Source organism: Balaenoptera physalus, assembly GCF_965194825.1.
Source record: "Balaenoptera physalus genome assembly, chromosome: 16".
NCBI lineage: Eukaryota > Metazoa > Chordata > Mammalia > Artiodactyla > Balaenopteridae > Balaenoptera > Balaenoptera physalus.
This window is the reverse complement of record NC_138898.1, coordinates 75290833-75303119: the sequence shown is the minus strand read 5'-3', so window position 1 is coordinate 75303119 and position 12287 is coordinate 75290833. Positions and strand designations below refer to the sequence as shown.

The 12287-nt window shown below is 52.7% G+C and overlaps 1 protein-coding gene across 9 annotated transcripts in view; it reads left to right on the top strand.

Annotated features, from left to right (window-relative positions):
- GTF3C1 (general transcription factor IIIC subunit 1) overlaps positions 1–12287 on the top strand; it is a 73400-nt gene that overhangs the window by 42119 nt on the left and 18994 nt on the right. For all 9 annotated transcript variants that reach the window (XR_014254672.1, XM_082429305.1, XM_082429303.1 and 6 more), the window contains 10 exons: positions 209–354; positions 1520–1617; positions 2113–2209; positions 2328–2505; positions 5221–5362; positions 5749–5884; positions 6320–6401; positions 6535–6723; positions 8490–8647; positions 10501–10643. Coding sequence is in view for 8 of the 9 variants with exons in the window: in XM_082429305.1 (XP_082285431.1) it covers positions 209–354; positions 1520–1617; positions 2113–2209; positions 2328–2505; positions 5221–5362; positions 5749–5884; positions 6320–6401; positions 6535–6723; positions 8490–8647; positions 10501–10643 (1369 nt within the window). In the remaining variant the exon portion in view is untranslated. The remainder of the gene's footprint in view (positions 1–208; positions 355–1519; positions 1618–2112; positions 2210–2327; positions 2506–5220; positions 5363–5748; positions 5885–6319; positions 6402–6534; positions 6724–8489; positions 8648–10500; positions 10644–12287) is intronic.

The window sequence follows — 12287 nt, the reverse complement described above, 5'->3', positions numbered from 1 at the left end:
CCTTGTCCTTATGATCTGAACTGGCTGAGTCCCCATGTTGCCCTGATCAAAACAAAGACAATCCAAACTTCCTGAGCCTCTGGGCTTCCTGCCTGACAAGGAGGGTGTTGCCCTAGTTTGTGGTGAGAGGGAACCAAGACCTACTGGGAGGAGATACCAGCATCATGACCAGGACCCTGTCTCGGGACTGACCCCTGTTTTCCCCTAGTGTATGTGGATGAAGCCTCGTGGACGCGCTACATCCCTCCCGTCCCAATCCACAAGGACTTTGGCTTCGGCTGGGCTCTGGTCAGCGACATTCTTCTTTGCCTGCCCCTCTCCATCTTCACCCAGATTGTGCAAGTCAGCTACAAGGTACTGATGACTCCCAGGCTTTCTCAGGGGCTGGTCCCTCAGCTCCATACCAGAGGGCCTACACTCACCTGGTCAAGGGAAAATACTTGCAGTTGCCTGGCTGGCTGGCTGGGTGGGTGGCTCGCCAGATAGATAGATAGATATAGATAGAGCGGCTCTCTAGATAGATAGATAGATAGATAGATAGATAGATAGAAAGAAAGGCAGACAGAATAGATTGGGTGGATGGATGGATGGATAGATGGTGGGTCAAGGGAAATATTTCAAAGACTTGTTCTTCTAGATCAGTTAAAAGACAGACAATTATGGTATAGCAATAAAATATATTTTTACAAATTTGGTAAATACAGAAAAAGGAAAAAATAGAAATTACCATAGAAATGCTATAACTTCATCACTCAGAGGTATCACTGCTAGTGTTTTTGGTGCATTTTCTTCTAGTCTTTTTCTTCCTATGCCATGTTTGTATGTAATGCATGTATATATATATATATATATATATATGAGGTCTTCCTTTTTAAAAAAAATTTAATTGAGACCATACTGTATTTACTCTTTTATGATCTGTTCTTTCCACTGAACAATGTATTGTATTTTCCACATCGTTGCCTTAACTTGATATTAAGTAAATCCGTAGTATTCCTTCTTATTATGCACGTACCCTAATTTATTTAACCAATACTCTATTTTTGGACATTTAAGCTCCAGTTTCTTGGTGGTGTAAGTGACATGTTGATGAATACCTTTTGGTAGACGTATTTGTGGGCAGCTCCAAAATTTTTCGTCTTAGGTTAAGGATAGAAGTAGAATCACTGGCTTTAAAGGCAATAAGCATCCTTCATCTTTTTAAAACTTTTTAAATATGAATAAATATATTCCCCTATTGTCCCCCAGAATTGTTTTAGCACTTTGCATGCCCACCAGCAGTGAGTGAAGCCACCTGTTTACTGTACCCAGCAGTGTGGCAGATGGGTTGGAGGGGAGGGGCGTCAGGACTGAGAGATGTGGGAGGTTTGGAGGGACAGGCAAGAGGGGGCGCTGTCCCCATGGGATGGATGGCCAGATTCAGCGAGACCACAGCCTGGAAAGTAGTGGTGTTTTTTTCACAATTCTTGCAATTCACCCTGCCCTTGAGGGTGAGCTGAACCTGAAAATCACCTCTCAGGTGGACAACCTCGAGGAGTTTCTGAACGACCCTCTGAAGAAGCACACGCTGATCCGCTTTCTCCCCAGGCCCATCCGGCAACAGCTTCTGTACAAGAGGTGAGGTCCCTGCAGCCGACTCAGGGCGGCCGAGGGTCCTGGTAGGCCACTTGGAGTTGGGCTTCTGAGTAATCGTTGATCAGGAAGAGGAAAGGTTTCTGCCTGCCAGGTTGTAGCGACCCAAGGTCATTAATTCAGCCACCTGTGCCTTCTACATAAAGCACAGAGGCAAATGCAGTGTGGGCTGGGACATTTTAGTACTTGCTTTCAAGGTTCTTTTAAAGTAAAATCTGCTGATAAAGACTGCAGGTAATGAGGTGGGTCTTTCCTTTTGTTACTTTTACTTTCGAACTCAAGCCCCCCAAGTAGGATCAATGCCCCGTTGCCCTGGTTGGTGTTGGGATGGGGGTTCTGGGTCTCAGCACAGTTCAGGCCCGAGGCCCGTCCTCGAGGTCCCACAGGTCGAAGAGCGGAGAAGAAGCAAGTCACATCCCTCACCCCCATGCAGAGCCCCTGACGGCAGCTGAGAACCCGCCACCCTCCTCTGTTTTCCAGACGTTACATTTTCTCGGTGGTGGAGAACCTTCAGAAGCTGTGCTACATGGGGCTGCTCCAGTTCGGGCCCACAGAGAAGTTTCAGGATAAAGATCAGGTAACGGCCTCCAGGCCCAGACGAAGGTGGTCCTGACTGCTAAGCGCAGTTTCCAGACACCTCACCCGATGCTGAGGCTGAGGCTCTCCCCTCACCCCATCCAGTGTCTCCCTCGTAGGTCTTTATCTTCTTGAAGAAGAACGTGGTCATCGTGGACACCACCACCTGTGACCCCCATTACAACCTGGCCCACAGCAGCCGGCCCTTCGAGAGGCGTCTCTACGTCCTGAACTCAATGCAGGACGTGGAGAACTATTGGTTCGATCTGCAGTGCGTCTGCCTCAACACCCCACTAGGTACCATCCGTCTTTACTGGACTCGCCGTTTTCCCTCCTTTCTGTGGGATAGCCGGGAGTTAGAGCTAGAAGAGACTAGAAGCCGTCTGCTGGTTTTCCGACTGTCCCCCGGAGGCCTGGAGTGTCCTGGAAGCTCCCTTAGAAAGGACAGTGGTGGGCCTCAGCTGGGAGGGCCACTAGCCCTCCACCCCATTGAGCCCACGCAGCTTCGCTTTTGTCTTTATTCATTTGCTCCTTCTGTAGGTATTTACTGAACACCTTGTGTGTGTCTTTTCCTACGCCCAATAACACAGCAACAGGACTTAGGCTGTCTTGGCGAAGACACAGCACACAGAGATCCAGAGTGTGATAAGAGCTGGGGAGGAAACACACCGGGTGATGAATCGAGGGTGTTTTACTGGGCTGGTCAGGAGCAGCCTTTCTGAGGAGGAGACTTTGAGCTGAGTTCTAAAGGATGAGGCCGAGCCATCCCAGGCAGGTGCAACGGCCCCGAGTGTTGCTGGAGAAACAGAAGAGGCCGGTGTGCGTGGGAGGGGAGTGGCAGCTGATGAGATGGAGAAGCAGGCAGGAAACAGACTCTGGGGCCTTGCAGGACACAGGAAGAGTTTAGATTTGTTCTAAGAGCAGCGAGAAGCCATTGGAGGTTGTAAGCCAAGATCTCAGGTCTTTCAAAGTTGCCCTGGCTGCTGGGTGGAGAACAGACTGAGAAGCACCAGAGTAGAAGCAGGGAGACCAGCTAGGGGCTGTGATTCGGGTCCAGGAGAGGTCTGCTGATAGTGATAGTGAAGGACAGAGGACAGGTTGGGAGGTCTTTAGGAGGAGGAACTGACCAGACTGTCCAGTGGGTCGGATGACTTGGGCTTTGAGTTAAGCCTTGGCTTGTGTTTTCTTCTCTCTCTGGAACATCCCGACCTATGTTCACCTTGCAGATGGCCACTCCTACTTCAAGCATTCTCTCTCCGAGAAAGCCTTTCCAGCATCTTTACTGTCATCTGCTGTCATTCTGGGAATTCCTTGAGCACAGGAAATTTGGCTTGTATCCCCAGCATGTCTCAAAGTGCCTGGTACATAGGTGACATCCCGTAAATGTTTATGGAATGAATGGAGGGTTTGTAGAAGGCGTTAGAACCTCCAGTCTTGTGCTCTTTCCTCTAAGCCAGTTTTCATCAGTTCCTTTCTTGCCACCTGTCCCAGGAGGAAAAGGATGCCACATTCCATTTGCACCTGGGAGAGGACTCCCTCTCTTCCTTTTGTCACAGAGCTGGAAGATCAAGGTTACACTTTGATTTTTGCAAAGCAGGGGCCACATGTTTATTGGGTAGAACTGTTTAATGCCAATAGGCTAATGAGCACTTGTATAGATCCTTTAAAGGGTCCAGACAAATTTTAGAAACAGTGTTTTGTAGAATCCTTTGGCATCAACAGTGAGCTAGGCTTTTACCAGGGCAGATTTTAAAGTGCCCTAATTCCCCTGCATTTTATACCTAGATAAAAATTTGCGAACCAGTATGTTATTTGCACCAAAGTTTTTCCGTCAGGCTTGACAACTGGTGAATTTCCATCCCTTCCCACGTTCGTGAGCCGAAATGTGGGAGGCTTATTGAGTCCGTTAATCAGGCATTGATTGTCCCTTCATTCAACAAACATTTGAGGGGGTTCTGCCCCATCAATAATAAGACGTGAGCATCCTTTAAACTGGGGCTCCCAGAGCTTGAGTGCACACAGGCAGTACCTGGGGAACCCGTTGAAATGCAGATTACTGGGCACGGTCCAGGGATTTGGATTCAGCAGCCCTGGGGAGGGCCTGAATCTGCGTCTCCCACAGGCAGCTTGGTGGTGCAAGGCGAAGCATCGCCTGAAGTCTTCTTAGGTTCAAGGTCCATTCAAATGCATGACCTTGGGTAAGCTCTTTGTAACCTCCTGAGCCTCAAGTTTCTTCATTTCTAATCTGGGAACACCACCACCGCCTTGTGGGGCTGAGGTGAAGCTTGAACCAGACGTCTCACGTAAAGCTCCAGCTGGGAGGTGCAGGGCATGGGCTCTCCCCGCCGCCCCTTGCCACCACCCAGGCCAAAGTCTCCCGCTGACCATGTTATGAGAGGCTCTTCGGTAGTCTGCAAATTATCATAGCCTTCCCTGGCCTGACGCAAGCAACGGTTTTAGTTGTATTTTATATTTCCTTGCAAGAGATGCCTTACGGTGGAATCACTGAATGTAATTTCCCAACTAAGTTAATGCACCTCTGGGGCACTCAGGAAACGTCTGGCTGCTCCTGGAGCCCAGTGGGCCCAGGGAGACTGTGACGCTGCCTCGCACTGTCTGTCTAGACCCCCACCAGCCCGACCCTGGCAGCCACCACCATGTGCAGCCGTTTTCACTCGTCGCTTCCTCTGTGCGGCACACAACTCCCCGGGGCATTCCCCTGGAAGGAAGAAGGCGTGGGGTTTCTCTGGTTGCCTGCTCGCCTCGCCTCCTTAATAGAGTACAGGCTGCATGCAGGCCCTTTTCTCAGGGTCACGACCAGCTTTAACTCGCTGCCTTCTGCATTTTGTGCATTTTGTGCAAAGAGGTCCCCCAGTTTCAGACCCTCTCCCCTGGTGGGGAGCCTGGTCACAGAAAGGGAATCCAGTCTTCTCTCGCCACCCCTTGGCAGGCCGTGGCTGGCAGACCGTGGCAGGAAGGTGTCCTCAGCGGGGCTTGTGTCTGGTTTCCTAGGCGTGGTGCGCTGCCCGCGCATCCGGAAGAACAGCGGCCCAGATCAGGGCAGCGATGAGGAGGGCAGTCTGCAGAAGGAGCAGGAGAGCGCCATGGACAAGCACACCCTGGAGCGCAAGTGTGCCATGATGGAGTACACCGCGTGCGTCCCCGCCCCGCCCCGCGCTGCCCCCACATGCGGAGCCGCGGGCGTCCTGCTCCTGCAGACTCGGGCCCGCCCCCCACCGGGCTTCCCCGTCAGGCCCGGAAGCCTGAGCCTCTGGTGCCAAGGCTGCAAGTTGGTGGCCGTGGCTCACATCTGGCCCCAGCCATGCTGTAGTTAGCTCACCTAGAGCTAGAACCAGTAACCAGAGTGCAGAAATTGGGAATTTTACCTAACAGTCCGGGTTTTTGACAAGCCCTTTATTTCCACCTGTCAGGTGTTTTTCTGGGAAGGTAACAGTTATAATAAATGCCCCCTACCCACTCCATGAGCTCTCTTTTCAGTTCCCAAGGAGGGCTTGTTTTCTGTTTATTTCCATCTCCCAGGGGCAGCCGTGAGGTCGTGGATGAAGGCTTTATCCCCGGAGATGGGCTGGGAGCCGCTGGGCTCGATTCCAGTTTCTACGGACACCTAAAGCGAAACTGGATCTGGACCAGCTACATCATCGACAAGGCCAAAAAGGTGGGCTTTCAGGACGTGGGCAGCCAACCCCGGGCCCCCACCCGGGGGGCTGCCGTTGCTACTCACCTGCCTCTCCCTTTCCTGGCTCACAGTTTTTGAACTGGCCAAACGAAAATTGACCAGAGACACAAATAATTACTTCCATATATACTAAAAGTATGTCAGGCCCCTTAAATATCTGCCTGGCCTTTTTTTTTTTTCCCCAATGGATTCTAATTTATTCCGCGATGTGGACAAGTATTCCTTTTTAAAAGGAAGAATAGAAAGTCTGTAAGAGAGAGGTCACACGGGGAGGGGGTACCTGTGTGATAGGAGGGTGGCGGTCCCCCACAGTCTCTTTGTCAGAGACTCATACACCTGAGTGCTGTGGCTGCCCTGGGCTCCCCAGGGTCCATGAAAGCTCACGCTTTATCCGGTGCCATCCTCGTCTTTTAGGAGACCACCGCGTCGGAGAACGGGCTCACGGTGAGGCTGCAGACGTTCCTGTCCAAGCGCCCGTTGCCTCTTGGCACTGGAGGTACGTGGGCCAGGAGTTCAGCAGAAATAGACGTGGGACCGTCTCGGGCCGACACGATCACTGCGCATTGGCTTTGGCTTCTGGCCTTTGCAGAGGTCATTGTGCAGCGCCGGTGTCCTGTGCTTATTTCCAGGCAGCGGCAGGTTGACTGTCTGGGGAGAAGCACGAGCTGGATCGGGGCTCTGTGCCGACAGGGAAGAGCACTTTGAGGTTGACCGAGAGCCCACGCTGGACCGGAACCAGAAAGTGAGGGGTGGGAAAAGCCAGAAGCGCAAGCGGCTGAAGAAGGACCCTGGGAAGAAGATCAAGAGAAAGAAAAAAGGTTTCGTGGTGCTCGTTCGTGTGTGCCAGGCTTGCCTTTGCATGCACGGTCTGCCTGGGGATGGACAGCAGCCTCCCCGCAGCCCAGCCTGAGCTCTGCCTTCAGACCCGGGTTCCGTCTCCTTCCATTTGCAGCACTAACTCTGCGTGATCACGTTTTATTTTCCACACGCAGCCTGCTGGCCAAGAGGGCCTCGAACTGACTCTGCGCTTCCCCCTGCTTTCTCTGTCTCTGCATTGTGTAGAGCCTTTTCACTTAGTAACTCCTTCAGTTCAAATTTCTAATTTCTTCTCAACTGGGAAAAAAAAAACCTCGGCAAAAAATCCATAGCAAAGTCCTCATCACAACCAGCCCAAATCCTATTATTCTTTTGGTTTGCTTTTTAATATCTGCATCTGTGCTAATCAGGGCAAAGTTTAAAGTTACGTTGTGTTTTTAAATCAGAGGCAACATGGGCGTCACTTAAGCCCGCAGGATCTCTCCAGATCTCGTGAACCCCTCGTGTGCGGTGCCTTGTAGATTGCCCTTTCGGAGCCTTCATTTGGGCGGTATTCACAGTGAAGGAGGGCAGCGAGAAGACCAGTGTCCAGGTTTTAGGCCACTTTCATATCACCTCGGTGGTGTGTGTGTTTTCACAGTGATCTGATGGCTATAGCTATTCCAGCTGAGAACAGAATATTTGAACAGGAACCTGTTTGTAGTGGTTCATTCGGCTGGAGCTCACAACAAATAACCTCGCGTCAGCTGAAACAGCCTCCTCTGTTTCGCCTGTCCAGATACGCGTAAGATCAATTGGCTCGCAAAGACCTGAATGCATTACAAGGCAAAATTCGGTGGTGGTGTCGATTTGAATCTAAATGCTCTTGCCCACTTTTCTCCTGCCCTCATTTGGAAGACACTCACTAAACAAACAGTCTTTTGGAATTGGCGGTAGCATATGGCAGCATATGGCGTCTGCCTGTGAAACTGCCACCAGCGTCTCCCCGAGGGGAAGAAACTTTGGGAAACCCAGTGGTTGAGAGCTCAGGGTTCCACTCCTGTCTGCTGCTTACTAGGCTCTGACTTTGGGCAAGGTGCTGTATCTCTCTGTGTTTCAGATTCCTCAGCTGCCAAATGGGGATAATAATTGTATCCTTCTCATAGGGTTGTTGCCAAGTATTATTTTTAATTATAAGTGAATATATGTAAAAAGCTTAAGGCAGTGTTTGGCACCTAGTAAACATTCCATGATGTTAGTGATTGTTATTGTTTAGGTAGTAGCTACTTTGTGCCAGGTGCTGCGCGAGGTGTTTTATACCCAGCCTCGTTCACTCCTCAAGGCAGCCCCATAGGGTGGGCCTTGTCCTCACGCTGCGCCAGAGTTTGCACAGCATCTCTGAGGTCGCAGAGCAGGGGATGGTGGGGACCCACTTATCCAGAGAGCGCACCCCAAGCAGACTCCCTCGGCTTCTGTGCGAGGTGCTTTCAAAGGGCTCGGTGCCTCCAAGGGAAGGATCAGAGATGGGCAGATAACTAACAAGAGGCTGCATCAGGCTGCCCAGCCCGTCGCCGTGAAGTGGACCAAAGAGAAATGATGAAAGGGGTAAAGAAAGTCCGCCAGGATGGGCTGAATCTTTTGTGATTCGTTTACGTGACTCCCCGCACGATGAGATTCTGATAACCAGTACCTTGGTGCAGTCTGACCTGCTGGGTAGGGACCCTTCCCCTCTCCACAGTGACAGCTCCAAACTGGTTATTAGAGGCCCCCTCTCCTCTTCCCCTCTTAGAAGAGCTCCCGGAAGAAAAAAGCAAAAGGCTGCGTTACCACGACGAGGCCGACCAGAGCGCCCTGCAGAGGATGACCCGGCTGCGTGTCACCTGGTCCATGCAGGAGGACGGGCTGCTTGCGCTCTGCCGGATTGCCAGCAACGTCCTCAACACCAAGGTTCGCGGCCCGGCGCCCCCGCCCCCTCGCAGCCTCGGGCCCGCTGATTTGCGAGTCCCTCTCATCGTGGGACCCACGTAGGGAGGCTCGTGCCTGGGACCTCTCATCCATCCCATCTACTCCACTTGGCCACTGGGAGAAGCATTTCCCAGAATCCTAGCAATGGATACCACGCTCGTTTTCTTTTTTTTAAATTTTATTGGGATATAGTTGATTTACAATGTTGTGTTAGTGTCAGGTGTATAGCAGAATTAATCTGTTACACATATACATATATCCACTCTTTTTTAGGTTCTTTTCCCACGTAGGTCATTACAGAGCACTGATAGAGTTCCCTGTGCTAGACAGCAGGTTCTCTGAGTTATCCGCGCGCCCGCCATGCTTATTTTTGCACATCTGTTTCCTGGCTTCGGCTCGCGCGTCTATGTCTTTGCCTGGCTGCAGGCCACACGGCTGAGAGCTGTGCTCTCCCTCTCTCTTCACCAGGAATCTGGCCCTTCCCTGCTCCCCGCCTCCCACCCTCATCTGCCTGGAAGACTCCTATTTACCTTTCAGTAACTGCTTATCATCTCTGGAAAGGCTTCACTGATCCTGCCAAAGGGAAGCAGTTACTGCGCTCTTGCTCTGCCCCTTGGACGCGCACATTTCACGCTGCTCCTTTGGCTTCTGGCGCCTCTTGGCCCACTGGAGTGGCTGCTTCTAGAGGCAGAGGGACTTCTTACTTGTTTTTGTAGCTGCAGCCCCTCGCGTGGTGCCTCCCGCACAGTAATCACTCTGTCCGTGCGGACCAAGTCAGCGTGGGACGGTGGCTGTCCCCGGCTTCACTCCCCGCCTCCCATGCCATGCCGAGGCGAATGTCCCGTCAGGCTGGTTCACAGAAGCCACCCGGAGCGTGGGCTCTGCCAGTGTCCCGTCCAGGGCCCCTTCCAGGCAGTAATACCGCCAGGCAGAGTAGGTGAGGCGGCTTCATAGAAGCCCCGTTTGTGTTTCCTGTTCTCAGCCATACCAGCCAAGAGAAACCCACTGAGAGGTCTGATGCTGTCTGCCTGCAAGCTCATTAAATCCCTTTTCTTGATCATTGCCCCAGATTTCCTTATCCCTCCACCCCTTCCTCAATTCCCACCCAATCCCTTCTGCCAGGAGGAACCCGAAGGCGTGTTGCTGTCCCTAATACCTGGCCTTGTCTCATCACAGCACTGATGGGAGAGGCCTCTCCCCTCCCCCCCGCCCTCCACGCAGCCAGGGGAGCCAGGAGAGCCTTGCACGGACCCTCCACTCACTCGCTTCAACTTACACCAGATTCGTGGGCCCACTCCTGCTGGGGCACTAAGAAAATAACCCTGTCATCAAGCCCCTTCCTTACCTGGGCTGTGCCTTCCTGCATGTGTTCACTGAGAGGGTCTCCTGAGTCTGTGACTCAGCACGTTCTGTTTCCACTAGTGTAACCACAGGCGCCGTACACAGCGTTCTTGAGTGTACATGATGGGTACTTAAACCTCTAAAACCGTCTAATGAAATGCATCTTCTATACTCCTGACCTCCTGTGACGCATTGCCCTCCAGTCAGTATTACCCAAGCACCGTCCGAGCACCTCTGCTAGTCACCAAAAGATGCTCTTCCCACTGGACCTGGAGGATTTGTCTTATTCCTCTCTGCCCAGCACCCACTCAGGGCCAGGCACGTACATGGTCAGTGCCCAGTAAATGTGACTGAGTAAATGCGTGAGGTGACAGTATTGCGTGTCCGCTGAGGAAAGAGGCTCCACAGAGCGTATTTCCCCTCCTTTACATTAGTGACCCATAACGTGGGCTCCGAAGATACTGATTTTGTGTCTTGGCTTGTGTTTGATCCAGGTGAAGGGCCCGTTTGTCCCCTGGCAGGTCGTGCGGGACATTTTGCACTCAACCTTGGAAGAGTCTTTGGATAAAACATCCCATTCGGTCGGACGAAGAGCTCGCTACATAGTCAAAAATCCACAAGCCTACCTGAACTATAAGTAAGCCTCCTTTGAACTTCCATGACTCCAAGACGAGGGTATCCCAATGCTTCTAGTTCATCCTTTACTCTTGTTTCATCCCATTTGCTCAAGAGGCGGCTGTAAAATCCAGATAGATAAAATCTGAGTCGTCCAGTAGCACATCAGTAGTCTGTTGGAGACTATTGGTGAGATTGTCCTTGATTTTGGGGGGCTGGGTGTGATTCTGGGCACTTTCACATTCAAGGTGTTATTTACACTTTAGAACAGCCTTGTGAGGCAGGTGCTGCTCTCCTTTGTTACAGGTGAAACAGGCTAAACAGGCTAGGTGACAGCGCTGAATGTTACCTCTTCACCTCACCTGAGTAGCATGTGGTGAAAGCAGAGGCCTCCGCGCATTTCCACTAGGGTTTCAGCACTCCAGAGCAGCTCTCGACGTCTCCGTGTTAGTGGCCCATCACATAGCTCACTCCAGAAAGAAGCTAGACAGGAACGGGATCACTGGACCAAAAGCACTCGGCCATTTCCTCAGCAGAGCCTGGCGTTCCCTAAAGACGTGAGGGCACAGCAGCTGGCCAGGAGCTGAAAAGCCTCCCCCATCGTCAGTTGCCGGGGAGGCTGCCCCGCCGTCCGTGTCAGGGCCAGGGTGTAAAGCCGTCGCCAGCCCCGTCAGACTCCTGCAGCTCCCTCCTTCCAGCGGCGTGGGCTCGAGTGGGGAAGCCCGGCGGGTGGTGTGGGAAGGTACCCGAGTGTTGCAGCCGGCACGAGGGTGGGGCCGGAAAGCGGAGCTGCTTCCACCAGCTGATGTTCGGGCCACGGGTCAGTGGGAGAGCGTGGCTCCGGGTTGATTCCGAGCCCTGGGCTGCCTGCAGTCAGCCAGATTGCCAGGGAAGCAGCCCAGCCCTGGACTGGGGAGGAGACTCAGCCCTCTGCCCAGGCTTCTCAGTCTCGGCGCTGCTGACATGTGGGGCGGCTCGTTCTCTGTTGTGGGGCGTCCTGGGCACTGTGGGGTGTTTAGCAGCCTCCCTGCCTCCACCCCCCCCACTGCCCCACCAACTGTGACAATCAAAAATGTCTTCACACGCCCCCCGGTGGGGGGGCAGATCGCCCCAACGAGAACCACTGGGTTAGACACACCAAGGGGCCTTCCTGTGTGAAGCCACTTCCCCAGTGCGTGGAAGACTCTTAGAATGTTCTATCTGAAAGGGCTCTGATCACCTGGTCCAAAGTCCTCCTTTTTGCAGAGTGGAAACAGGTCCAGAGAGAGCGTGCAAGTTGGCTGGGGTGACAGTGAGCTGGCAGTGAAGTGAGGTCTGGAAGTCGGGTTTCCTGGCCCCTGCCTGACGCTCTTCCTCTTGTCCCGCAGCAGCCGGGGAAGGGGGACGTGAGGGGGCTGCAGGGTGCGCAGGCCCAGGTCTCCGTCCACTGCAGCTCAGAGCTGTGGGACCTGGGACGGGGCATTTATCCCCTTAGAGGCTGTTTCCCCACCTGTGAGCAGGACGATACCAATAGTAACCACACCTGTCCCACCTGCCCTGGCCCTTGGCTTCTGTGTGACCTCGGGGGCAGGGGCGGACCCTACACCTCACTGAGCTGTGAAGTGGAATGACAGTCTCTACCTTGCAAGCTCTTTATGAAGGAGCAGCTCCAGCTTTCAAAGTGTGC